This window comes from Penicillium concentricum (assembly GCF_028827145.1).
Source record: "Penicillium concentricum strain IBT 3081 chromosome Unknown utg000002l_segment0_segment0, whole genome shotgun sequence".
Taxonomy (NCBI): domain Eukaryota; kingdom Fungi; phylum Ascomycota; class Eurotiomycetes; order Eurotiales; family Aspergillaceae; genus Penicillium; species Penicillium concentricum.
The window spans coordinates 5,818,348-5,840,188 of NW_026622755.1; the positions used below are offsets into that span (position 1 = coordinate 5,818,348).

General features: G+C 49.0%; 13 protein-coding genes across 13 annotated transcripts; 7 read left to right on the top strand and 6 right to left on the bottom strand.

The window, feature by feature from the left end:
• Positions 1–232: 232 nt before the first annotated feature.
• Positions 233–1,546, bottom strand: N7517_005887 (putative L-serine dehydratase; the record flags this gene model as incomplete). The annotated part of the gene is made up of 1 exon (XM_056723617.1): positions 233–1,546. One exon carries the CDS (start codon positions 1,544–1,546, stop codon positions 233–235), a length of 1,314 nt encoding a protein of 437 aa, XP_056579867.1.
• Positions 1,547–2,159: 613 nt separating this feature from the next.
• N7517_005888 (methionine--tRNA ligase MSM1) lies at positions 2,160–4,250 on the bottom strand (the record flags this gene model as incomplete). The annotated part of the gene is made up of 8 exons (XM_056723618.1): positions 2,160–2,429; positions 2,481–2,958; positions 3,012–3,379; positions 3,430–3,561; positions 3,609–3,695; positions 3,754–3,825; positions 3,881–3,999; positions 4,061–4,250. 8 exons carry the CDS (start codon positions 4,248–4,250, stop codon positions 2,160–2,162), a joined length of 1,716 nt encoding a protein of 571 aa, XP_056579868.1.
• A 251-nt stretch (positions 4,251–4,501) lies between these two features.
• N7517_005889 (putative nuclear transport factor 2 domain protein) lies at positions 4,502–5,059 on the top strand (the record flags this gene model as incomplete). The annotated part of the gene is made up of 2 exons (XM_056723619.1): positions 4,502–4,547; positions 4,620–5,059. The coding sequence occupies 2 exons, from the start codon at positions 4,502–4,504 to the stop codon at positions 5,057–5,059; spliced, it is 486 nt and encodes a 161-aa protein (XP_056579869.1).
• A 223-nt stretch (positions 5,060–5,282) lies between these two features.
• On the bottom strand, positions 5,283–5,803 carry N7517_005890 (Ish1 domain-containing protein; the record flags this gene model as incomplete). The annotated part of the gene is made up of 5 exons (XM_056723620.1): positions 5,283–5,381; positions 5,462–5,508; positions 5,557–5,640; positions 5,700–5,712; positions 5,768–5,803. 5 exons carry the CDS (start codon positions 5,801–5,803, stop codon positions 5,283–5,285), a joined length of 279 nt encoding a protein of 92 aa, XP_056579870.1.
• A 456-nt stretch (positions 5,804–6,259) lies between these two features.
• On the top strand, positions 6,260–6,786 carry N7517_005891 (uncharacterized protein; the record flags this gene model as incomplete). Its single annotated transcript, XM_056723621.1, has 2 exons — positions 6,260–6,327; positions 6,399–6,786. The coding sequence occupies 2 exons, from the start codon at positions 6,260–6,262 to the stop codon at positions 6,784–6,786; spliced, it is 456 nt and encodes a 151-aa protein (XP_056579871.1).
• Positions 6,787–6,904: 118 nt separating this feature from the next.
• N7517_005892 (60S ribosomal protein eL38) lies at positions 6,905–7,338 on the top strand (the record flags this gene model as incomplete). The annotated part of the gene is made up of 3 exons (XM_056723622.1): positions 6,905–6,968; positions 7,046–7,174; positions 7,292–7,338. The coding sequence occupies 3 exons, from the start codon at positions 6,905–6,907 to the stop codon at positions 7,336–7,338; spliced, it is 240 nt and encodes a 79-aa protein (XP_056579872.1).
• A 973-nt stretch (positions 7,339–8,311) lies between these two features.
• On the top strand, positions 8,312–9,004 carry N7517_005893 (uncharacterized protein; the record flags this gene model as incomplete). Its single annotated transcript, XM_056723623.1, has 1 exon — positions 8,312–9,004. One exon carries the CDS (start codon positions 8,312–8,314, stop codon positions 9,002–9,004), a length of 693 nt encoding a protein of 230 aa, XP_056579873.1.
• A 1,078-nt stretch (positions 9,005–10,082) lies between these two features.
• N7517_005894 (lytic polysaccharide monooxygenase auxiliary activity family 9 protein) lies at positions 10,083–10,881 on the top strand (the record flags this gene model as incomplete). Its single annotated transcript, XM_056723624.1, has 2 exons — positions 10,083–10,174; positions 10,236–10,881. The coding sequence occupies 2 exons, from the start codon at positions 10,083–10,085 to the stop codon at positions 10,879–10,881; spliced, it is 738 nt and encodes a 245-aa protein (XP_056579874.1).
• Positions 10,882–11,045: 164 nt separating this feature from the next.
• N7517_005895 (uncharacterized protein) lies at positions 11,046–11,983 on the bottom strand (the record flags this gene model as incomplete). The annotated part of the gene is made up of 3 exons (XM_056723625.1): positions 11,046–11,717; positions 11,780–11,859; positions 11,962–11,983. The coding sequence occupies 3 exons, from the start codon at positions 11,981–11,983 to the stop codon at positions 11,046–11,048; spliced, it is 774 nt and encodes a 257-aa protein (XP_056579875.1).
• A 297-nt stretch (positions 11,984–12,280) lies between these two features.
• Positions 12,281–14,165, bottom strand: N7517_005896 (DNA-directed DNA polymerase delta subunit POL31; the record flags this gene model as incomplete). The annotated part of the gene is made up of 5 exons (XM_056723626.1): positions 12,281–12,576; positions 12,630–13,602; positions 13,653–13,784; positions 13,860–14,049; positions 14,122–14,165. The coding sequence occupies 5 exons, from the start codon at positions 14,163–14,165 to the stop codon at positions 12,281–12,283; spliced, it is 1,635 nt and encodes a 544-aa protein (XP_056579876.1).
• Positions 14,166–14,737: 572 nt separating this feature from the next.
• Positions 14,738–15,784, top strand: N7517_005897 (NAD(P)H-dependent flavin oxidoreductase; the record flags this gene model as incomplete). The annotated part of the gene is made up of 1 exon (XM_056723627.1): positions 14,738–15,784. The coding sequence occupies one exon, from the start codon at positions 14,738–14,740 to the stop codon at positions 15,782–15,784; it is 1,047 nt and encodes a 348-aa protein (XP_056579877.1).
• A 382-nt stretch (positions 15,785–16,166) lies between these two features.
• N7517_005898 (taxilin) lies at positions 16,167–17,777 on the bottom strand (the record flags this gene model as incomplete). Its single annotated transcript, XM_056723628.1, has 5 exons — positions 16,167–16,664; positions 16,722–16,965; positions 17,026–17,174; positions 17,251–17,525; positions 17,639–17,777. The coding sequence occupies 5 exons, from the start codon at positions 17,775–17,777 to the stop codon at positions 16,167–16,169; spliced, it is 1,305 nt and encodes a 434-aa protein (XP_056579878.1).
• Positions 17,778–18,167: 390 nt separating this feature from the next.
• Positions 18,168–21,350, top strand: cym1 (pitrilysin family metalloprotease cym1; the record flags this gene model as incomplete). The annotated part of the gene is made up of 2 exons (XM_056723629.1): positions 18,168–18,541; positions 18,599–21,350. The coding sequence occupies 2 exons, from the start codon at positions 18,168–18,170 to the stop codon at positions 21,348–21,350; spliced, it is 3,126 nt and encodes a 1,041-aa protein (XP_056579879.1).
• Between the last annotated feature and the right edge of the window lie 491 nt (positions 21,351–21,841).

Sequence of the window (21,841 nt, forward strand, 5' to 3'; positions counted from 1 at the left end):
CTTGGATGTTTTATTGAAAAGTATTGCGTCCAAAGGGTATTCTTTTTTCAAGTAAAAGACCGCTGTATAATTTGTATGATTGTAAGAATGAACGATGCGAAAGTCCAAGCCTCTATCTGGATGATAGTAATTAGAAAGTCTGAAATCAACAAGTGTAGTCCCGCAAATAAAACGCCAGAAGTCAAACCAAACAAAAGGTATAAAAACAAAAAACATCCATCATCATCAATATTCATGCCCATCCCTCATCCAACATCTTGCGCCATTCACAAGCCATGTCAATAGTGACATAGCTACCGCCGCAGACAATGATGACAACTCTACTCTGTGAGTTGAGATCAGGAACAAGTTGCTTAAGCTTCGAGTTGAGCTTCTCGACCTCTGGCTCAAGCTCCTGATCCGTCTCATTATCAGTCGAGGTCGACCGGTCATCACCATAGCCCTCATCGCGATAAGTAACTTCGGTCTCGCCCAAGTCCCTCTTACGCTTTTTAATGCCCTGAGCGCCTGTGCCGGCAGTCACCGACGCAGGAACAGCAGTAGCAGCATCGCCGATGGCCGCCTCGATGCAGACACCGCACGCAAGCTCGACGAGGAGCCGTTCGTCATTGGCAAGGCGGAGCACGCCGCGGGCGGCGTCTGCATCCGAGAGGACGGTGCTGTGCACCTTGATGCCTGGGGGTGGGGACATGGCGTACTGGAAGGTTGTTTCCGAGACGCGGACAGCGCCAAGGGAAGTGGCCTGGGATGTGATCTTTGGGAGAGAGATGAGGGATTTGTTGGCCATGGCTGCTGCCAGAGAATCGGTACCGGCCGTTTCAATGGCGAGGAGGTGAATGGGGTTTGGTTTGGAGAAGGAAGAGGTGATTTGTTTCTTCTGTCGTCGTTTTTCGATGCCCATAACGAGGCCGTTGAGAAGGCCACCGCCGCCCACGCTGCAAAGGATAGCGTCTAGGGGAAGGGCCCGGTCATTGTATGCTTTTTTATCTTCGAGACTGGTGATAGGAGGAAGCTGAGTCTCGAGCTCGTCGATGATGGTACCGTTTCCTTCCCAAATGGGCTGGTTGTCGAACGGGTGGAGGGCAATCTTGATCACATCCTGGTCGTCTCCACTGCTTGTCTTCATGATAGTTTCCCGCATGTATTCTCCTGCTTCTGAGAATGTCTCACCATGACGGATGACATCTGCTGCGCCTGCTGCCCGGATTTTGTCAAGCATCAAGGGCTTCGTGCCCATAGGCACCACGACAGTGCATGGGTAGCCCAGGCTCCGGGCTGCACAGACGGCTGCCAGTCCGGCGTTTCCTCCGGACGAGGCATAGAAGTGGACTCGGCGGCCCACGTTTGCTGGATTGCGAAGGTGAGATAGGATCTGGTTGCCCATAGCACGGGACTTGAAGGAGCCGCTTGGCTGCACGTTCTCCAACTTCAGGAAGATCCTACATCCAGCTGCCCGAGAAAGACACGCAGACTCGACCAGTGGTGTCTCGATCCATGGCGTTTTGAACTGCAGTTGATCGCAGGCAGAAATGTCGATGCTCCCCATTTTGATGTGTTGAACAAACGGAAGAGGCAAAAACAGTTCTGTTGTTCACCGAAGGAGTTCCAAGACCTGAAGTATAGGAATGATTGTTCCCAAAATAGTAAATTGTTGAGTCGACTGGTTACACGACGGTATATTCACACAGAGAGATAGGAAGATATCGGGAAGAAAAAGAAAAGCGAGAAATACTAAAATATCCAAACTCCAGTATGCAAATATTAAGACATGTTTTGATATACAAAGTGAGCCTCCAGGGCTAGGGCAAAGGTTTTCCGACGGGAAAACCCCAGTTTCCCGCCTGATAGGACTGACCGCAGCGTCCACGGTTCTGGCCCAGCCTTTCCCGTCAACAACCTCAAGGGAAACCCCAATCACAGTGGGTCGGCCATGACGGTCATGACATACCGTTACATACTGTTTGGATTAGAGTGGCCGGGCGTGGAAAACCTAGCGTCTCAGCTTTCGAGATGTGGAGGACTCGGGAAAAAAAAAACCTCAACTCTGGCGCATCTAAGCGGAGAAGATGCATATCTTTATTCAGAGGGACCTCTCGACCGCTCATGATTGGCCGCTGGTCGATTCCTCTTATCAAATCGAAAGCTCAAAAACAGGCAAATTACTCCTCAGTGAGCAAAGGAGGGAAGAGAACCCCTTTCTTAACGCCCTCACCGTAATCTGTATCCGAACCGTACGCCGTGGCCGCGAATGCCCGCTTGGAGGGGTCCGAGGTGTTTACGCGGAGCAATTCTAGAAGGTCATGAGACTTGCCGGGCATGAACGGTTGCAGTAAAATGCCAGTGATCCGCAGCGATTCCGCCACATTGTAGATGACTCGTTGAGAGTTAGGGGTTTTCCACGGCTCCGCCGCATGGAAGTACTTGTTAGTCTAAAAAACAGGTCAATACTCGCCGAACCCGTGCGGGGATGATCACCTTACCTTTTCGATAATACTCATAGTTTCGTGCAGCGCGGCACGGGGGTTCAGATGCTGCATAAGCTCGGCAACCTGGAGAGGCGTCTGCTCCAACATTTCTTGATGTTCCAAGTCCTCAGGGGTAGCAGCTGGAAGCTTATCCAATCCGGCATCCATAATGTATGACCGCAAATTGCCACGCGCACATCCAATTGTACGCAAAGCAAGGTTTCCGAGGCCCCCCTGAAGCATTTTCTTGTAATCTCGGATGATAAAGGAATTGTCAAAGTCCGCATCATCTGCAAGGCCACCCCGGTACGCTAGGAAAAATCGCATGCCATCAACTCCGAACCGCTCAATGGCGAAAAACGGGTTCACAACATTGCCTGTGGACTTGGACATTTTTTCACGATTCATCGTCCAATGTCCGTGCACCAGGACATTCCGAGGTAGGGGAATATCAAGTGCCATGAGGAAAGCAGGCCAATAAACACAATGGAATCTGCTAAATGATTAACTTTGCACGCGATCCTTAGGGAAAACTTGTGGACGCACCGAACAATATCTTTGCCAACTACATGCAAGTCTGCAGGCCATATAGATGTGTTTTCTTGTCCAGGTGGGAAAGGATATCCAGCTTTAGTCAAGTAATTAACCAGCGCATCTAGCCACACGTAGATTGTCTGCGTGTCATCGCCAGGAACAGGGATGCCCCATGTCAAACGTTCCACGGGCCGAGAAATCGAGAGATCCTGCAGTCCCGACTCAACTCCATTGACGACAGCAGCTGTGTAGGAGGTAGGGGTGATAAACGGATCTTCTCTTTTGTACAAGTCAAGTAAACGATCCTTGAAGGCTGAGAGACGGAAGTGGTAGTTGGTTTCTGAGGACCACTCTACCTCTTTACCCGTTTCTATTGAGACCTGTGTGTGGTGAGTATTCGTACTCGTTGGAGTGATGATGGTTTACATACCATGCGTTTCCTCCCTGTTGATGGATCTAGGGAGTTCTGCACTTGCGTCTGTGGGTAGAATGTCTCATCGCTGACGGAGTACCAACCTTCATGCTTTGAGGTATAGATATAGCCCCGGTGTTGCAACATTTCCTACTCATAATCAGTCGTGCTCTACTGAACGGAAGATAGTGGCCTACCCAGAAATATTGGACGGCATCTCGATGCGCCGGGTCGGTGGTCCTGATGAAATGATCATTGTCGAGGTTTGCAGCCTTTGCTAGGGTCTGTATCACATATGTTGAGTTGGGGATGCCCTTGGATATGGCAAAGGGGGACTCGCACCTCAAAGGTTCGGCAGTTCATATCACAAAATGCCTGGGTATCCATGCCCGCTTGGATGGCAGCTTGTTGAATCTGTGATTGATGTCAACGGCTATTATCGACCTACAATGCCATGCATATGTAGTACCTTCATTCCATGCTCATCGGTTCCGGTGAGTAGTTGAGCATCTGTGTTCCCGAGCAAGACCTGCCACCGTTTCATGATATCGGCGATCACCATTGTGTATAAATGGCCGACGTGAGGGGCTAGAAGTCGAACGTACTATTAGCAACCCATTTTACACATGTTATCCACTATGAATCTCACCAGCATTGACGTAGAAAATTGGTGTTGTCACATAGTAAGGCTTGTTGGATCTCTGCGGCGTAGTTGTGACTCCGCGCCGGGGAGTCGTTGCCCACCCATGCTTGCGGGAGGTACAGTTCCACAGGTGTCTCGATCTCAGAAGTTGAGACGCTCTAAATAACGAGCGAAGTGGCGTCCTTGCTGTAGCCATTGGTATGGTGATATGGCAAGAAGAGCGTCGCATGTTATTCCGCATATCTCGGGTGGTCCGAGCTTCTCCGCAAGTCTCGGCCAATTTTCTGCGCTTAGGTACCTCGCCGCGCTTACATCGTCATCGAGCACACCCACGACCTTGTCTTCAACAGTATTTATATATATATTTTCTCAGTTGAAACGTATTTCTACGTCTTATATCGCGCACAACTATCCCCCCCTTTTTGTCAACTTGAAATACCGCTCGCGATGGCTGCAGCAAGCGAGGATACACTAACCAAGGTGTCGACCGAGGGTAAGTCTCAAAATATAAGCTATGTCATCCCTCATTGGAAGCAACTGACCTTTTGTTTGTTTTCTTGCTTAGCTGCGACCGAGTTTGTCAAGACCTTCTATCCTGCTTTGGGATTAAACCGTGAATCTCTCAGCTCCTACTACTCCCTCGAGCCCACAACCATCCTGTTCAATGGAAATCGTGTCACAGACGGCGCCGCGGTGCAAGAAATCTTTACCAATCAAATGTCGCCAACATACTACGAAGTCCAATCATACGACTGCCAGATCATCAACAAAGCATACCCTACCATTTTGCCGGGTGGCGGATTGAAGCCACAGTCAGAGATGGGAGTCAAAGACATGTCATTTCTCATTGTAGTCAGTGGATTTGTGCGCTATGGCGAGGGTCGTGATCAGCCGCAACGCGGATTCAGCGAGACATTTGTGCTGGTCCCCAATCCATCTGCAGAGAGGGCAAGGGGCCGCAAGGATTGGCTTATCGAAAGCCAGAACTTCCGCCTTGTCGTTTGAGCAGCCATGCAACATTTGATCCAACGAATTATGAATCAGCCACACAAGCCAACAGGCTATGCCATGTGGTGGACGGAAGTGAAAGATAACCAAGCCATGCCCACCCACCAAGGATGAACTACTGGGAGATACGATGTAAACAATGGTCCACTGCTTGAAATTGCTTCACAAACTAGAGCGCCAGACGCCAGAAAGAGAAGGAAAAGTTGATGTCTTCCCCAGATTATGGCCCAGCCGATGTCTTGCGCGGTATGCGGAGATTTGCTTTGACTCTTTCAAGCAGCTCCTCACGCGTCGCACGCTCATTCGGTAAGAGCCCTCTCTGAGATATTTGGTCAGTGTACCATTCTCAAGAACATATATAGGACTTGGTCATGTCTAAATAAATCACTCAAAACATACCGCTTGAAGCCATCTTTTTATCTCATCCATTGTCCAGTTTTCAGGGTCTGGCTTTCATTAGCCAGTGTTTGATACCTAGTAATACCTACTCTTACCGCCAGTGGGATCTGCTTGCGCGGGGAGAACATCGCTGCCCAAGATGGTATAGGCTGCCACCGCAGTGACCATTCCTGCAAATCCTATATAAAAAGGTTGTGGTCAGAAATGTTGGTAAGTGCCATAACTTGGGATCATCTACCAAGGAATAGATTCTATCGAGTTCAGCATTAGACATCTTTCATAAAAAAAAGACAGACATGTTAATACCTTGGAATTCAATGCTCGGTCTAGAGGGGTCGGCATTTTCAAAAATGATGCAATACTCTTTGAATCTTAGGTTAATGCAAAAATCTCCCTGACTATTTAGAAGAAAATATATAGAAGAAAAAAGTCTCAAAGGACACGTGCAAAAGATAAGTATTCAAGACGAATAGGTAGATGTGAACAGTTCGTCAAGATGCGGGTTGCACCGCCACACCACGCCACCCTGGCTGCTGCCTCCGAAGTTCAAACTATACAGTTGCAACTACTCCAACTACATACTTCAATGACTCCCGCCGGTTGATAGCACTTTCCTTCAAATAATTATATACATAAACATCGAGTCATGATTAGATACTGTTAAAGATACAATGCCACCTGTAACTTTGTTGCTCTCACTGTTCTAGCAGCCATTGCATCACATATCTATACCCATTAGTCTATCATTACTGCCCTCGATCATTTCAAATCTTCGAACAGCCTGTTCGGATAGACGATATGGAAGCAGTCATCTTCCTGTCTTCGGTGACGTTCGTTATTGCCGTGGGAGCTGCCATCATACAGGGGTATGGTTGATATTCATTGCAGTATGTATCAAGCCAGGCATTGACCCTGTTTACAGCGTAGGATTTTATAGACGATACCGAGTCCACCTGCATGTCACATCAAAAGGCAATACTCCCCCAGAAAGTCTGGACCTGGAGAGATTCGATCCTGAGGGAAGCACACCCCTTCAGCCGCCGCCGAAACTGCATCGCCATTCACGATTGGGGAGTAGAAATTCGAGGTGGCCAGGATATGCTGAGCAACGGAGTCAACCGTCGCGAACAATGGTGGACTCCCATTTTGCATCATATCGCATCCCCGAAGAAGCAGACACAGGGACCGTCCATCATTTCCCGCATTCGCCCCCAAATCTCCCAGCCACATTTATGACCCCACTTGCACGAGCCACAACGCCCCAACCAGCCACCGCGACTTCGCCGCCTGAGGCACCAACCCGACTGCAAATTGTACATGACTAAGCAAGGGCTTTTGCAGCTTCAAGCCCTAACGTGATCCGCACACATTCACCTTAGAGGCTAGTGTCGACAGTGAGCTTTCTCTTTTGCACCTTGCTTCAAAACACCCGCAACCGTCATTATGCCTGCCGAAGTCTCCGATATCAAGCAGTTCATTGAGATCTGCCGCCGGAAGGATGCCTCCTGTACGTTGCGCTACATTGATGGACTTCCGCCATGAGACTTGGAGATGATCATCGATGCTGACTGTTTACGCCTTTAGCCGCCCGCATCAAGAAGAACGGCAAGAACCAGCAGACCAAGTTCAAGGTCCGCTGCCACCGCAACCTTTACACCCTTGTCCTGAAGGACTCCGAAAAGGCCGACAAGCTCAAGCAGAGCCTGCCCCCTGGTACGTTACGATCGCATTGTTCCGCCGTATGAGTTGAGAAAATTGGAGGATATGCATCTTGGAAGATGGACTTTGAATACAGCTCTGAACCTATGCTGACAATTTATTTCTGAACAGCCCTCAAGGTCGTCGATGTCTCCAAGGGCACCAAGAAGACCAACTAAATTCGGTAACAATGGACTGAATGGAGGATCGGAGTGCGGCGTGATTGGTTGTTGATGCATGCAAGACCAACTGTTGGAGGGATACATGACACGGGCTTGGTCCCTCTGCGAGCCGGCACGGGGAAAACTCCGTGGCGCGGAACATGACTTTCACGCCCGGGGAGTTTCTTTGCGCCTTTGAAACCGGCTGCTATTATTCACCGGTTAGGCGACTCGCATTTTCTGGACGCACTCGAGGAAGGCTTTTGTCGGAGTTTCCAGTCCCTACAACCCAATGAAAAAAACAGTTGAAATATCATTACTACATAGGTTTCTCGTTATCAGTCGAGATTTCCTAATCCATTATCCTTTATCATGGATGTTCTCCCGACTTTGATCTTGTCTCCCAAGGCAACAAGTAGACCGGGTAAATGCTGACTTGTGTAGATCAACGATCCTTCAATCGTCCTGTCAGCAAGCGTCGCAGTCGCCTCCGGCCTTGTCCTTGACTCGACTTTATTCGAGACGGAAGCCCATCGTGATCTCTGGTCAAATAATCTCAGACTGACACTAACTATATTTCTTTCCGTAACTTGATACCTCGACTGAAAGGAATACCGAAGCCTATTTTTACCCGGCATTGGGTCCTTTGGATCAGGGTTTGGGTCCGAGTCTTTCAACACTACCTCATACCTTTGCTCGCATAATACCATTGTTGAGGATGATTATCTTGAAGAACAAGCGTGTTGAAAGACCTTTGTGGTTCTATTCTTTTCGTAATGGTCAAAGCAAGTATATCCACAGCATGTCTCCTCGAACCTATATAAATAAACTCGGAGCCCCAACACAGAAGCCATCAACAATTTTTATCATATCAGAATCGCGTGGTTCCATATTCATCTCGATCAATAAATATATATTGTCGTTTTCAGAATCTCACTCGGTATTCAACACGGGTTCATTCAGACAACCCAGCGAAGGTTAAATTGGAAATATGTGCCACCAAAAGCCATTGGACCCTGCTTTGGGCAACCTTGGCGTATTCCCACCAGAGATTATCCTCAATATCCTAGACGAGTTCTTGGGAAGCTCTCCCAGATTAACACACGAGAACTTTCATTCCATTAACCAGCTAATGAAAACTAACAAAACACTAGCAGAATACATCAAACTCCATTGGATGGATAGCAATGCATCGAACAGTTTCAAACAGCGCGTGAATGCCGTCCAGTGGTACCCAAACATCGATGCTGCGAATGCAGCTCTGACCCTACAGGGCGTAGACCCCGACTACGTCATGCCCATTGAAGGTCCCCCTGGCCTAGGCCCCGATCTCATCACCGGTATCATTCTCAACGACTGCACTGATTGCTTTGAGTGGTTCAACAAGATGCTACCTGCTACTCATATGAGATGTTGCAACGAGGGCGGTTGGTCGTTCCGTTCTCTGGCACTGTACGCTAACGCCGGTAAAGTACTTGATCGTTACTCGGACCTCCCTCACAAATCGAGCGATTTTATCGCTGGGAGTGCTAATGCCACGGGGGCAGGACCGTCAGTCCTTGGAGTTTCTGCCTCATCCAGGAATCCTAGCTCTTTCGCCAAGGTCTTAAAACAAATGCAGATGGTCTTGAGTGGGCCGGGCTTCCAGAAGAGTCATAGAGATAGCCTCGTGCGTAATGATTGAACGGCTATCCGAAGTGTTACTCCTCAGTATCTCCAGGAGATGTTGCATGAAGCCGGTCTGATCGATATGCATCTGACTCTTGGTTATAATTCATACTAATCTAGTAAGTGCACCGATATATACTAGTCTTCTTGATCCATAGGATTGTATCATCCAAAATTTGTACTTGCGCTTAGGATAACATTACTGACATTCGCAGGATATTGCTCTGTCTTGGTATTATACCACTTGATCTTTACATTTTCAGGTGTTAGTATTCATCGTTTTATCATCAATCAAAATTGAACAGTTTCCTCATAGTAGTTATATATTACCAGATACTTTAACTAAGTACTAAATCTTAATCACCTTAGTACCTATGTATCTCCGTAGATCATTACTCTTCAGGCCACGGCACTTAATTCCTATACATAATGCCCTCCGCATTGCTTGGCACGTCGCAGCTTCTCTTGGCATCAATCATATCATACGGTAGATTGAGCGTTTTATAGGAATATATAGCTGATTCTATATTTCCGGCGGCCCGCTACCCCGGATCACCACTATTCATTGCCGTTGTTGGCTGCAGAAATTAGCCATCGGGCTGGCACTTATGCCTCTGGCTTCTGCACCCCGCAAAATATATACATGTGGATCATATTTCCAAGGGGTTTGCTTGACTAGTTCTCTTTATTGGTATAGAATGGGTCCCCATGGCGCCTGATAATATATCTCTTTTGTGTCTCAAACACGGAGGCCTTTCTATTCAGGCCAATAAGATACTGAAAAGGCTATGCTCCGGCTTTGATATATTATTTTCCACCAACAAGTTCCTGCAATAGGCCTCTTAGTCAACACTCGATGTTACATCCCTGTGCTTAACTTATGCCAATTGACGTAATTGTGCTTGACACTATTCCAGTATCAGAACGGACATCCTTCAGGAACATAACACTCGGCTAAATCAATAGTCCCGTAGAGGAACAAACTAAAACGAGCTCTGCGAGGGCTGTGTATATAAACCGTAGCTGCTGAGCTCAAAGATATGTTTGTAAGGCAGAAACATCCACTGAGTTCTTTACAAGAAAGCCAAATCAAAATGACACTTTCAAAGCTATCTACGCTCCTAGCCTCCGCCTCCCTTGTTGCAGGCCATGCCTACGTCTCCAGTATTGTAGCTGATGGCAAAAAGTAAGTCAATCCAAGACCCAGAAGTCTTCTCATACCAACAACCAACCAACCACATTATCAGCTACACTGGTTACCTCGTTGACAAATATGCCTACATGGACGAGGCCCCCGACAGCGTCGGCTGGGCAACAACGGCAACCGACCTTGGTTTCGAAGACGGCACCGAATACCAAGACCCGAACATAATCTGCCATCGAGACGGAGTCAACGCAGCTTTGAGTGCCACTGTTACCGCTGGCTCCGACATTGACATCCAATGGACGACCTGGCCAGAGTCACACCACGGTCCTCTGATTACATACCTCGCCTCGTGCAACGGCGACTGCAGTACAGTCGACAAGGCCACGCTGGAATTCTTCAAGATTGAAGAGGACGGTCTCATTGATGGCGCAACTCCTCCTGGCATATGGGCCAGCGATGATCTTATTGCTGCTGGAAGCAAGTGGACAGTGAGGATTCCTGCTACTATCGCTGCGGGTAACTATGTCATGCGCCATGAAATTATCGGTTTGCACTCTGCTGGCAATAAGAATGGTGCTCAGAACTACCCGCAGTGCTTCAATTTGGAGGTTACTGGTGGTGGAAGTGATGTACCTGACGGCACGCTTGGTGTGGAGTTGTATACTAATACTGATCCCGGGATCTTGTTTGATCTTTACTCTACACTGACTGAGTATCCTATCCCCGGACCGGCTTTGTATGCATGATTAAGTGCTATAAGGGAAATATGAGGTGGAGGGTACTTTGAAGGGATGTGACTTTTGATGCTTCATTTGTTATTCGAGTACTATGGAATGCTATGTGCCCTGTTCATTTGACAACTACGACCCCAAATAACCAGAAACCCCATAAACTATCGAGAAACAAATATCTATTCTGTTCTCTCATAAGGCAAAGCAATAAACCCTCGCACCTTCGCCCCCTCAAGCGCCGCATCCACACCACCTAGACTCAAATCCGCCTTGCGCAACTCGAACTCCCCAAAGAAATTGGGCTCAGCAGAAACCCTCTCAAAGCCAAGCCCCTCAAACAAAGCCAAACTCCTCAAATTTGCCTGTCCAATTTTAACACTGAGACACTCGAGCGTCAGCCCCTCCGATGACGCCGCCGTCTCAACACCAGTCCGCAACTTTCGCACAGTCTCAACATCAACATCACCACCACCAACAAACTCATCCAGAATAGCCCCCTGGTTCTGGATAATATACCGCATAAACATGAGTAGCGCAGCGCGCCCAAACCCGCGTCGCTGGTTGACCTTCTCAGCGATCATGAGCTCGATCTCGCCGACTATCTGCGGCGGGCTGTCGCCCTCCTCGCCATCATCGATGCGCAGAAAGAGATTGATATCACCAACCATAGTAGCCGGCGAGTCACTTTCTGCTTGCAGCTCTGCCTGACTGGGGATGTCATCTTCGGCGCCTGTTGTGATCGCCCGACAGACGATGAAGGTTAGTTTGTCTGCGTCTTGGCGCCAGCTGCGTTGCATCGAGTATTCTTCTTCTAGAGTTAAGGGTTCTGAGGCTGTTGCTTCTTGGATTTCCTGGGATTTTGTGAGAAAGGTGGTCGATTATAACTATGATCTTATTGATCTGGTTTGCTTACCGGGTCTTTCATCCATTCGTGGTATCGGGGTACGTGCCATGATGAGTACGGGACTAAAAGGGCCTTTGAGGAGCAGAGGGCTATTCCTCAGAAATCTAAATCAGCTTTTTCTGTTTTTTTTTTTTATAGTCTCGATCTCTGGGGGAAAGTATATATGTGGGTATGGGCATAGAGCAGCGTACCGATGTTGGCATTGAGTAACATTGTGGGTAGATGTTCAGAAAGTGATCATTTCCAGTGTGAATGATTCAGAATTGTCCAACTGGTATGTACTATTGCAGGGAAATACCCATTCGACGTCTATTAGTGTCTCGATGGATATAAAGCAGAGGAAGTTAGTGGGATGGATTCTTCCAATTGTGGGTCTTGGCGCGTGGAGCCACTCGGGTTGTATACGATTTGTCTGAGCGCTATGGGATTATATAAATATATCAATATGCATGTGATTTGGCAAGATGGTTATTTCATTAGCACCATTGATGGATTGGTATCTCTATCACTTCATTTTTGTTCTTCCTGGCCCTTGAAAACTTCAAACCGGACCACCTCGACCTCTAGCGTCTCGGTATCAACCAGAATTAACTCCCCAGTTTCGTTGAATTTGGGAAGTGCCAGCAGCCGAACACGGGCTGCGTCGGAGCCATCAGCAGCACCCATCATTTCAGTATCGCCATCTAGGCGGAGAGGGACGTCACCCTCAATCGTGGCAGTCTTGAACTGTGGCTGATTCCCAGCGAAAAAGATATGCGGGCAGGACTCAATAACATATGGATCATCGGACTGGAATGGATATGACCCTAGAGAGTATTGTTAGCAAAATTTCTCTGAGGACTCGGAGGTCCAAGCATACAAATTGTGTCCGGCGCAGTGGGAACGCCGCAGCGCCAACGAAGCATGGCTTCCATGATTCGCATCCGAGCATCGGAATCCGTCTCCTTGTCTGGGCTGCTATCGCCGCCCTCAATACTGATATACCGCAGAACATCGTCAACATTCTGACCACTGCATCCCCATAGTCGCCAGCCTTCCACGTCACCGTCCCAGGGGTTCGTGACACTGTCAAACCAGCCCGCTTCGGGCTTGTCATCTCCCCTGGCTGGAGGTGCGGAGTATGCCCTTGCTTGAGGGAACATAGTCCGATGGATCCCCTGCTGAGGGAGGGAGAAGTTTGCGGGATCCTTTTCGCCCGGCATGAGCGTGACGGGAATGCTGGGCAAGATCTCCGCTAGGAAGTTATCGAGTTCTGTGATAGGCGCGGAATTGTATGCAGAGGCGTCATAGCCATATTTTTTCGGTTGTGCTTTCGTTGCCTCATCATTGCCAGTGTTTGTTGATGCCACATCGCCAACTACGCTGGCTCCAAGTGAGTTACCTGCAATGACCAAGCGGGTGATTTTAGAGGAACCCAGGGAAGGACTGTTCTCCTCATTTCCCGAGAATCCTGTGTAGCCCAGAAGATAATCTGTCAATAACTCCAAAGCAAGCGTGTCGCTCGATGTTCCTGTGATTCCCAGGCCACTGACGAAGGCGATTTTGCCGTGTTCCTTTCCAGAAACTTCAACTCCATTTTCTGGAGCCTTGCCCTCCCATCGTTGAAGCTGCGGAGCCAAATCCGGCAGTTTGATATCAATAACCTCGAAATCTCCATTCGCATTTTCAGTTCCCAAAGCTGCAATAATGGCACCTGTCGCCAGCTGTGTAGATCGCAGGAAGTTTCCAGTTAGCCGTAAGCGGCCAGACTCATCTTCCATCATGATTTGGGTCAAAGATGGGTTGGAAGGATCAGTGTAAGTGCGGCGGGGAGGTGGTGCAGAGGTGAAGTTCTATGGATTGTTAGTGGAAGAAGAAGCAGGAGCGAGGCCAATGAACTGACCTCTTTGCTGAGATCGTCCAAAATGTTCGGTTTCATTGGTAAATCCATGTAAACGGTGCCGGCGACCCAGCACAGCTCGCCTTGTCGGACATCGAGTACTCGATCGACACGTCGCACCTTCTCTCCAGCAATCTAAATTTGCAAGAATATGTCAGAAAAATTCATAGCTGAGAGTGGAAGATATGTCCTAGGATGAAGTGCCCTTACAATAAGTCCATCCCATGCGTCTTTCGCGACTTTTTCGACGGTAGGCTTCAACTTTGCGAGTCGCAAAAAGTACAGGTCATCAAATTGCTGCTGATAGTGCCGTCCTGCGCCAGTTGGTAGATGGAAGGTGTGACGAGGATTGTAATGGGAGGGTGCGCGGTAAATCGGTTCCTGTTCCTGTTCCTCCTTGCTATCGAGGAAGAGCGCAATCAGCGAAAGCTCCCCCAGTAGCCTGGAGGTAGAGTGGATCAAGAGGTATTACCTGGGAGGACACAAGAAAGTGTAATCCTCAGCATCCGGTGCCATATTTTCCGGAATAATGCTGAGATCTTATGTTTCGGGGGTTGTGGTGATGCAAAGATGTGTTTGACGCGCCCACGCGTCAGTTAGCGCGTTCAATTACATTCCCGCTTCTGGATTTAGTGGCACTGGTCAAAGTGATTTTCTATATGAAAATAATCGAATTGACTCCTGAAATTTGTTATTTATTTCATTAATCTTATCAAATACATCCTTTCGTTTTATAGTCTCAGTCAAGCTTAAATTAGGCTCAAGGTAAAAATAGAACAAAATTCAAGTAATCGAGTTCTCCATATCACATTAAGCCGACTTCAGGAGTTTATGCTCGGTAATGCTGGAAAAGGCTACTCAAAATGTATTCATAAAGTATCATATATTGCATTATATTGTAGGACCTGCATAATGTAGATCGGCTATCAGCTGCCTCGGTCCATGGCTTATAGCTTCCCCGCATTATCAATTGTTCGAACATCCATGATCTTCATGGATGGTTTATATAAATCTAAGAGATTGAGAAACGGCCATCTTTCAACGCAGTTCTACTACTGACGTACCATCTCCATCTCCACAATCCAACCATGTCTCTCCAAACACCATTATGCTCTCTTCTCAAGATCCAACACCCAGTGCTGCTAGCTGGCATGGCCCGCGCATCTGGAGCTCCACTAGCAGCAGCGGTGTCTAATGCCGGTGGCCTAGGTACAATTGGCGGACTGGGATATACACCAGCGCAACTATCAGAGATGCTCACAGAGCTTAAGTCACTCCTCCGGGACCCTTCGCTCCCCTTCGGCGTGGATCTCGCCCTTCCACAAGTCGGAGGCTCAGCACGCGCGACAAACCATGACTATACACACGGTCACCTGGACGAGTTGATCGAGGTGACCATCTCGCACGGCGCCAAGCTCTTCGTCTCCGCCGTCGGCATCCCGCCAGCGAAGACCATCAAGCGGCTCCACGAGGCCGGTATCCTGATTATGAATATGGTCGGCGCGCCAAAGCACGCCGAGAAGGCGTTCAAGGCGGGCGTCGATATTGTCTGTGCGCAGGGCGGCGAGGGCGGCGGTCATACCGGTGAAGTACCGTTCTCTGTTCTGGTACCTGCTATTGTGGATGTTGCGCGGAACTATAAGAGTCCGTTGACTGGCCAACCGGCACTTGTCGTTGCAGCCGGTGGTATCAACGATGGCCGCAGCCTGGCGGCGTCATTGATGTATGGTGCTGCGGGTGTTTGGGTAGGTACGCGGTTTGTGGCCTCGGAGGAGAGTAGTGCTAGTCGCTTGCACAAGGAAGCTGTTGTTGGGGCACAGTTTGGTGAGACCAAGCGCACGCTTGTTATCTCTGGTCGGCCTTTGCGCATGCTGCCAAATGATTATGTCAAGGAGTGGGAAGCGCGGCCTGCTGATATTGCCGCGCTGACTTCCAAGGGTGTTGTGCCCATGATGCATGATTTGGAGAACGAGAAGGATATCGATATGCCGTTCCTCATGGGTGATGTCTCAGCCAGTGTCAAGGAGATAAAACCAGCCGGGATCATCGTGAAGGAAATGGTTCAACAGGCCGTCGAGGTGCTCAAAGTCGGAGGCTCATACATCACTTCCACAGGGCCGGCGAGTAAACTATAGATAGTATAGACACGAAGTTGGATGAATGGGGTTTATCACCTGGTTCCTGTGGCTAGTGCAATATTTTTTGGCATGTTTTTCCTTTCTTTTTTTGATAATAATATGATATGTACTTGTACAAAAACACTTAAAAACCAACGAGACTTGCAGAAACCAACGAGGAAGATGGATCATGCCCTGGCATCCACCGATTATGGTGAGGGAACCCAAGATAGATGGCACCAGAACTTCTACTTTCGAATTGAACACGAATCTCCGGATCTCTGTGAAGGTGAAATGAAGCATTTCCCTTGGGAGAAAAGTACAAAGCCGAAGAAAAGCGTCTTTCGAGGGTAACCAAGTTGTTTCAATCAAAATCGACATCAAATAAATTGGAATAATCTTAGAAAACCAAGCCATTGACTCCCGTAGCGTTGCCATTTGCTCGAGCCTCCAAAAGATTCGGGGGCGGAGTTGGACCAAAGACAGGCTTCTCTGAGGGTTGGTCGACCCGGGTTGGGGGTGGCTCAAGATCTTCCTCATCACTGATATCCTCCTCGTCATCTTCGTAGTCATCATCGTACTCGCTTTCGGTGCCTTCATCATCACCCTCTAAATGATCGTCGCCTTCCGCCAGAGCAAGTCCTTCACCTCGTCCCTGGGCTTGCATACGCCGGCAAAGGGCTTCTAGGTGGTGGCACTTCCGTCGCCATCTTTCAAGTTCTTCATGGTTCCGGGTCCGTTCCTCTGCCATTTCCAGGATATTGCGGTTAGTTTGCTCATGCTTCCGGTTGAGGGTATGATTCTCCTTCTCCAGGCGTTTGGTTTTCTTGGACATTTCTTCCATCTCCTTGCGGAAGGTAAGGAAAAGATCGTTGCTGTTGTTCAAAGTGTCCTCGACCTGAAGGTCTTCGTCAGCGACCGGGGAATGAGAGGGGTTATGGGAACCCTTCTGTACCTGTTTGAACTTCTCCACGTAGATGTTGAGTTGGCTGCGCAATTCGGCTTCGGTATGCGAGAAGGTGGAAACCTGGGAGGTCAAAGCTCGGCTTCGGTTGGCTTCAACTTCACCAGCACGGCGCTGCTCCTCAAATTTGGAGGCGAGACTTTGGATCTCGGAGTCCTTGCCACGTAGGAGGCCCCTGTAATGTAGATCGCGTGTGTCAAACTGCTCGCTGATGGTCTTAAGCTTGGCGCGGAGTCTAAACCTCTCTTATTAGCAAACCCAAAGCCCGAAGAAGAAAAGGAAATCGAAATCGTACGCTTCGTCCAAATCAACATCCACCTTTTCGCTACGAGGGTTCCCCTTGGCAGCCATGACGTCTTGGATGTCATAGAGAAGCGAGTCGAGACGTTCGTTAACAATCAAGCGCGCTTTCTTCTCTGTGTCCTCCAGCTTCTTATTCTCATCCTACCAAATCGTTTAGCTGGCAAGTCCTCCGCGGTGTTTGGCGAAATCGTCTCGGGGCGCATGTTGATGGACCTACCTTGACCTTTTTGTTCTCCTTCGTAAGCTCTCGACACAACTTCTCCAGTTTGTCTTTCATTGTAATGGTCTTGTTGAGATCAGATTTGCCCTTATCTTGGTCTTTTTGCAGCTGATCGGCGCGCTTCTTGCTTTTCGAATAATCACGATCCAACTTCTTCATATCTGCCAATAGCTCGGTGTATTTCTTATGGACGGTTTCGAGTTTGGTCATAGGAGACTCAATATTGCTCAAAAGCTGGTTGAGATCACGAGTTGCCTTCTTGACCTCGCGCTCTGTATATCAAAATCCCGAGTTAGTGACCCTAAATTCCAGACTAACACCGTGGCCCAGCGGCACCAAGCAAAGAGGAAAAATGCCGCCGCAGAATACAAAGGGAGTCACGCACCAATTTCCGCCTCTTGGTCTTTCTCGCCGGCGGCATCTTGCTCCAGCTGGGAGATCTTGGCGGCCAAAAGCTTGGACGTCTCGTTTGGGTCGGCCGCTTTCTTCCCCTTGTTCTTCTTCGCCATGGAGGTGGACGACATCTTGAGGTCTTTGCGTGGAGTATTACAGAAACAACGTATTTGGCGATTCGATTCACGCGAGGTTGGTACGAAGGCCGGAAGCCGAAAATTTGCGCCAGATAGGCGGGATACAGGGCAGGATGTAGACGGATCAATCACACGGGGGAGAGATCCCAGAGACAAGGCTCACGAGCGAGATCACTGGCTCTGGGATGTAGGAATTGTTCGTTTGTCGTAGCGTTCGGGAAAGAGCAAATGTTAGTCTTCGGAGCAGAACTTCGACGAGCGGGCGGCCAGTGAGGCTTACGCTAGCATAGATGATGTAAGCCTGGGCGGTCGGCTGGCCGGGCTGGACATTTTCAACTCCGGGGTTGCTTAGGTATTCTCTACGATCATCAACTAACTATAATCATGTTGCGCTCATCAATGCGCCTCGGTACGGCGCGAGTGCCGAATTCTCACCCGCTTATCGGTCGCTCATTAAAGTCGACACAAACCATCCTTCCGCGCAATACTTGGAGAGCTGCATCGACGGTGACCAACTTGGATAACTTCCCTAAGGTCGGCGAGAAGCTACATGGATTCACCCTGCAGGAGAAGAAGCATGTTCCTGAGCTTCACCTGACTGCAGTATGGCTGAAGCATGACAAAACCGATGCGGACTACATGCATGTCGCCAGAGATGATAAAAACAATGTGTTTGGAATCGGGTTCAAGACAAACCCGCCGGATGCTACTGGTGTGCCTCATATTTTGGAGCATACCACACTATGTGGCAGCGAAAAGTGAGCAACATGATATCGAAAACCTCTATATTTTTGCTGACCTTGCGGTTCCTCAAGATTTCCAATCCGTGACCCGTTCTTCAAGATGCTTCCGCGCTCCCTCTCAAATTTCATGAATGCGTTCACAGCTTCCGACCACACTACATACCCATTTGCCACGACCAACCAACAAGATTTCCAAAATCTTCTATCTGTTTATCTCGATGCTACTCTGCACCCTCTTCTTAAGGAGTCGGATTTCCGACAAGAAGGATGGCGCTTGGGTCCCGAGGATCCGCGTGCTGGAGAGTCAGTTCCCGGAGAAACCAAGAAACAGCTGTCATTGGAGGACATCGTGTTCAAGGGTGTTGTTTACAACGAGATGAAGGGCCAGATCTCCGATGCAAACTATCTCTACTATATCCGTTTCAAAGAGAGCATTTTCCCATCGCTGAACAACTCGGGGGGAGACCCGGAGTACATCACAGACCTCACTCATAAGCAGCTGTCGGAGTTTTCGAAACGCAATTACCACCCCAGCAACTCTAAGATCCTTACATATGGTGACATGCCTCTAGCCGATCACTTGCAGCAGATCGGTGCAGTCCTAGATGGCTTCCAGAAAGGACAAGCAGATACTGATATCAAGCTACCTCTGGATCTCACCAAGGGACCTCTTAACGTGACTGTTCCTGGCCCTGTCGATACATTTGCTAGCGAAGACAAGCAACACAAGACATCCACCTCCTGGTACATGGGTGACACAACCGATATTGTGGAAACGTTCTCTGTAGGAATCGTTTCCTCCCTTCTCCTCGATGGCTACGGTTCACCCATGTACCGAGCCCTTGTTGAGAGTGGTCTTGGCTCTTCTTTTACACCAAACACGGGTCTTGACCCATCTGGCCGAACTCCCATCTTCTCGGTTGGATTGAATGGTGTGACTGAAGCGGAAGCCCCAAATATCAAAAATGTGATTCAAAAGGTCTTCCGGGAATCTGTTTCTGCTGGGTTTAGCGAGGAGAAGGTTCGTGGATTCCTTCACCAGCTGGAGCTTTCGCTGCGCCACAAGACTGCAAACTTCGGAATTGGTGTAATGGAGAAGACCATTTCAACTTGGCTCAACGGCTCAAACCCCATGAAAGAGCTGGCTTGGAATGATGTCATCAACGAGTTCAAGAGCAGATATGCGAAACCTGGTTATCTCGAGTCTTTGGTGGAGAAATATCTCATCAACGACCAATGCATGACTTTTACTATGGTCGGTACTCCCACTTTCAACAAAGAGTTGGACGAGAAGGAGGTGGTGCGAAAGGACAAGAAACTTGCCCAGCTTATCGAAGAGCACGGATCAGTTGAGAAGGCTGTCACCAAGCTTGGAGAGGAGGAATTGGAACTTCTCAAGATCCAAGAGGACGCCCATAATGCTGACCTGAGCTGCCTCCCGACGTTGAGAGTCAAGGACATCTCGCGAGAGAAGGAGCGCAAGCCTGTTCGAGAGTCTAAAGTCGAGGGTGCTGACGTCGTCTGGCGTGAAGCTCCCACCAATGGATTAACTTACTTCCAGGCCTTGAATGACTTCGTTGATCTACCCGATGAACTTCGGTTGCTGATGCCCTTGTTTAACGACTGTGTTATGCGTTTGGGAACTGCCAACCGGTCGATGGAACAGTGGGAAGATTTGATAAAATTGAAGACTGGAGGGATTTCAACCTCGTCATTCCTTGTGTCGTCCCCGACGCACTTGGATCAGTTCAAGGAGGGCATGCAGTTCTCTGGATTCGCCATTGACAAGAACATCCCCGAGATGCTGGAAATGCTCTCAGTTTTGGTTACAGAGACGGACTTCACGAGCCCTGCTGCGCCTGCAATGATTCAAGAACTTCTCCGGATGACCACTAATGGAGCCTTGGATGCCATTGCCGGAACTGGTCACCGATTCGCTGTCAATGCTGCGGCTGCCAGTCTTTCCCGCAGCTTCTGGGTCCAAGAACAGCAGTCTGGTCTTGAGCAACTGCAGGCTACGGCTAACCTGCTGCGGGACGCAGAGTCCTCTCCCGAGCGTCTCCAGGAGCTGATCGAGAAGCTTCGCCTGATTCAATCCTTCGCTATCTCTTCGTCCAAACTTCGCGTCCGCATAGTGTGTGAAAAGGAGAGTGCTGGTGATAACGAATCGATTTTGCAAAAGTGGATTTCCGGATTGCCTCGAACACAGTCCCCAAGCGCCAATATCACCTCTTCCTTCAAGTCAGCCGACAAGGCCTTCTATGATATGCCATACAAGGTCTATTACTCTGGCCAGGCCACCCAGACTGTGCCATTCGTTGATCCATCCAGCGCTCCGCTCAGCATCTTATCTCAACTTCTCACCCACAACTACCTTCACCCCGAGATCCGGGAGAAGGGAGGTGCCTACGGAGCGGGTGCTAGCAATGGGCCCATCAAGGGAATCTTCACATTTATGAGTTACCGGGACCCGAATCCCCTGAACTCGCTCAAGGTCTTCAAAAACAGCGGTATCTTTGCTAGAGATCGTGCTTGGTCTGAGCGGGAGATTGAAGAAGCTAAGCTTGGTATCTTCCAAGGTCTTGATGCCCCTGTGAGCGTCGACGACGAAGGCGCACGCTACTTCATGAGCGGCGTTACCCATGAAATGGACCAACGCTGGAGAGAACAGGTCTTGGATGTTACAGCCAAGGATGTCAACGCGGCCGCTGAAAAGTTCCTGGTGAATGGCTCGCGGCAAGCGACTTGCGTTCTTGGTGAGAAGAAGGACTGGGCTGATTCGGAATGGGAGCTGCGCAAGCTTTCCATGGATGCCACCGCTTAAGCGATATCAACTAATGATCGCCCAGCAGTTCCTCTCTTTTTGCACACCTTCCCCTGAACTGGACATGATCCTTGGGGAATTGTATCACCACTTTCACCTTCCCGTGTATTTCTATCTACTCCCACCTCCCTGCATATCATCCTATCGCATCCTACCTTGTACATATATCCGCGCATATCCCATCTGTATACATCTGTATACATCTCCGTTCTCCTGTTTTCCAAGTCTCTGCCTTGACCTCAAACCGCGCTGAAGATATTCACGTGCTTCGGCACCGAGCTAATCACATCTTCAACCAGTCACCACCTTTGGTTGAAAGATGTCGCATTCATTTCAGGATGCTCGCGCAAGAATAAAGGGAATGTGAACCGTCAGGTACACTTCTCATCTCCGTTTTTCAGACCCGTCCTGGAATTCTAAGTCTACACAGGACGGACTAAAAACGAGGGAACATCAATACATAAGTAGATCGAAATTCAACGTAGAAATAT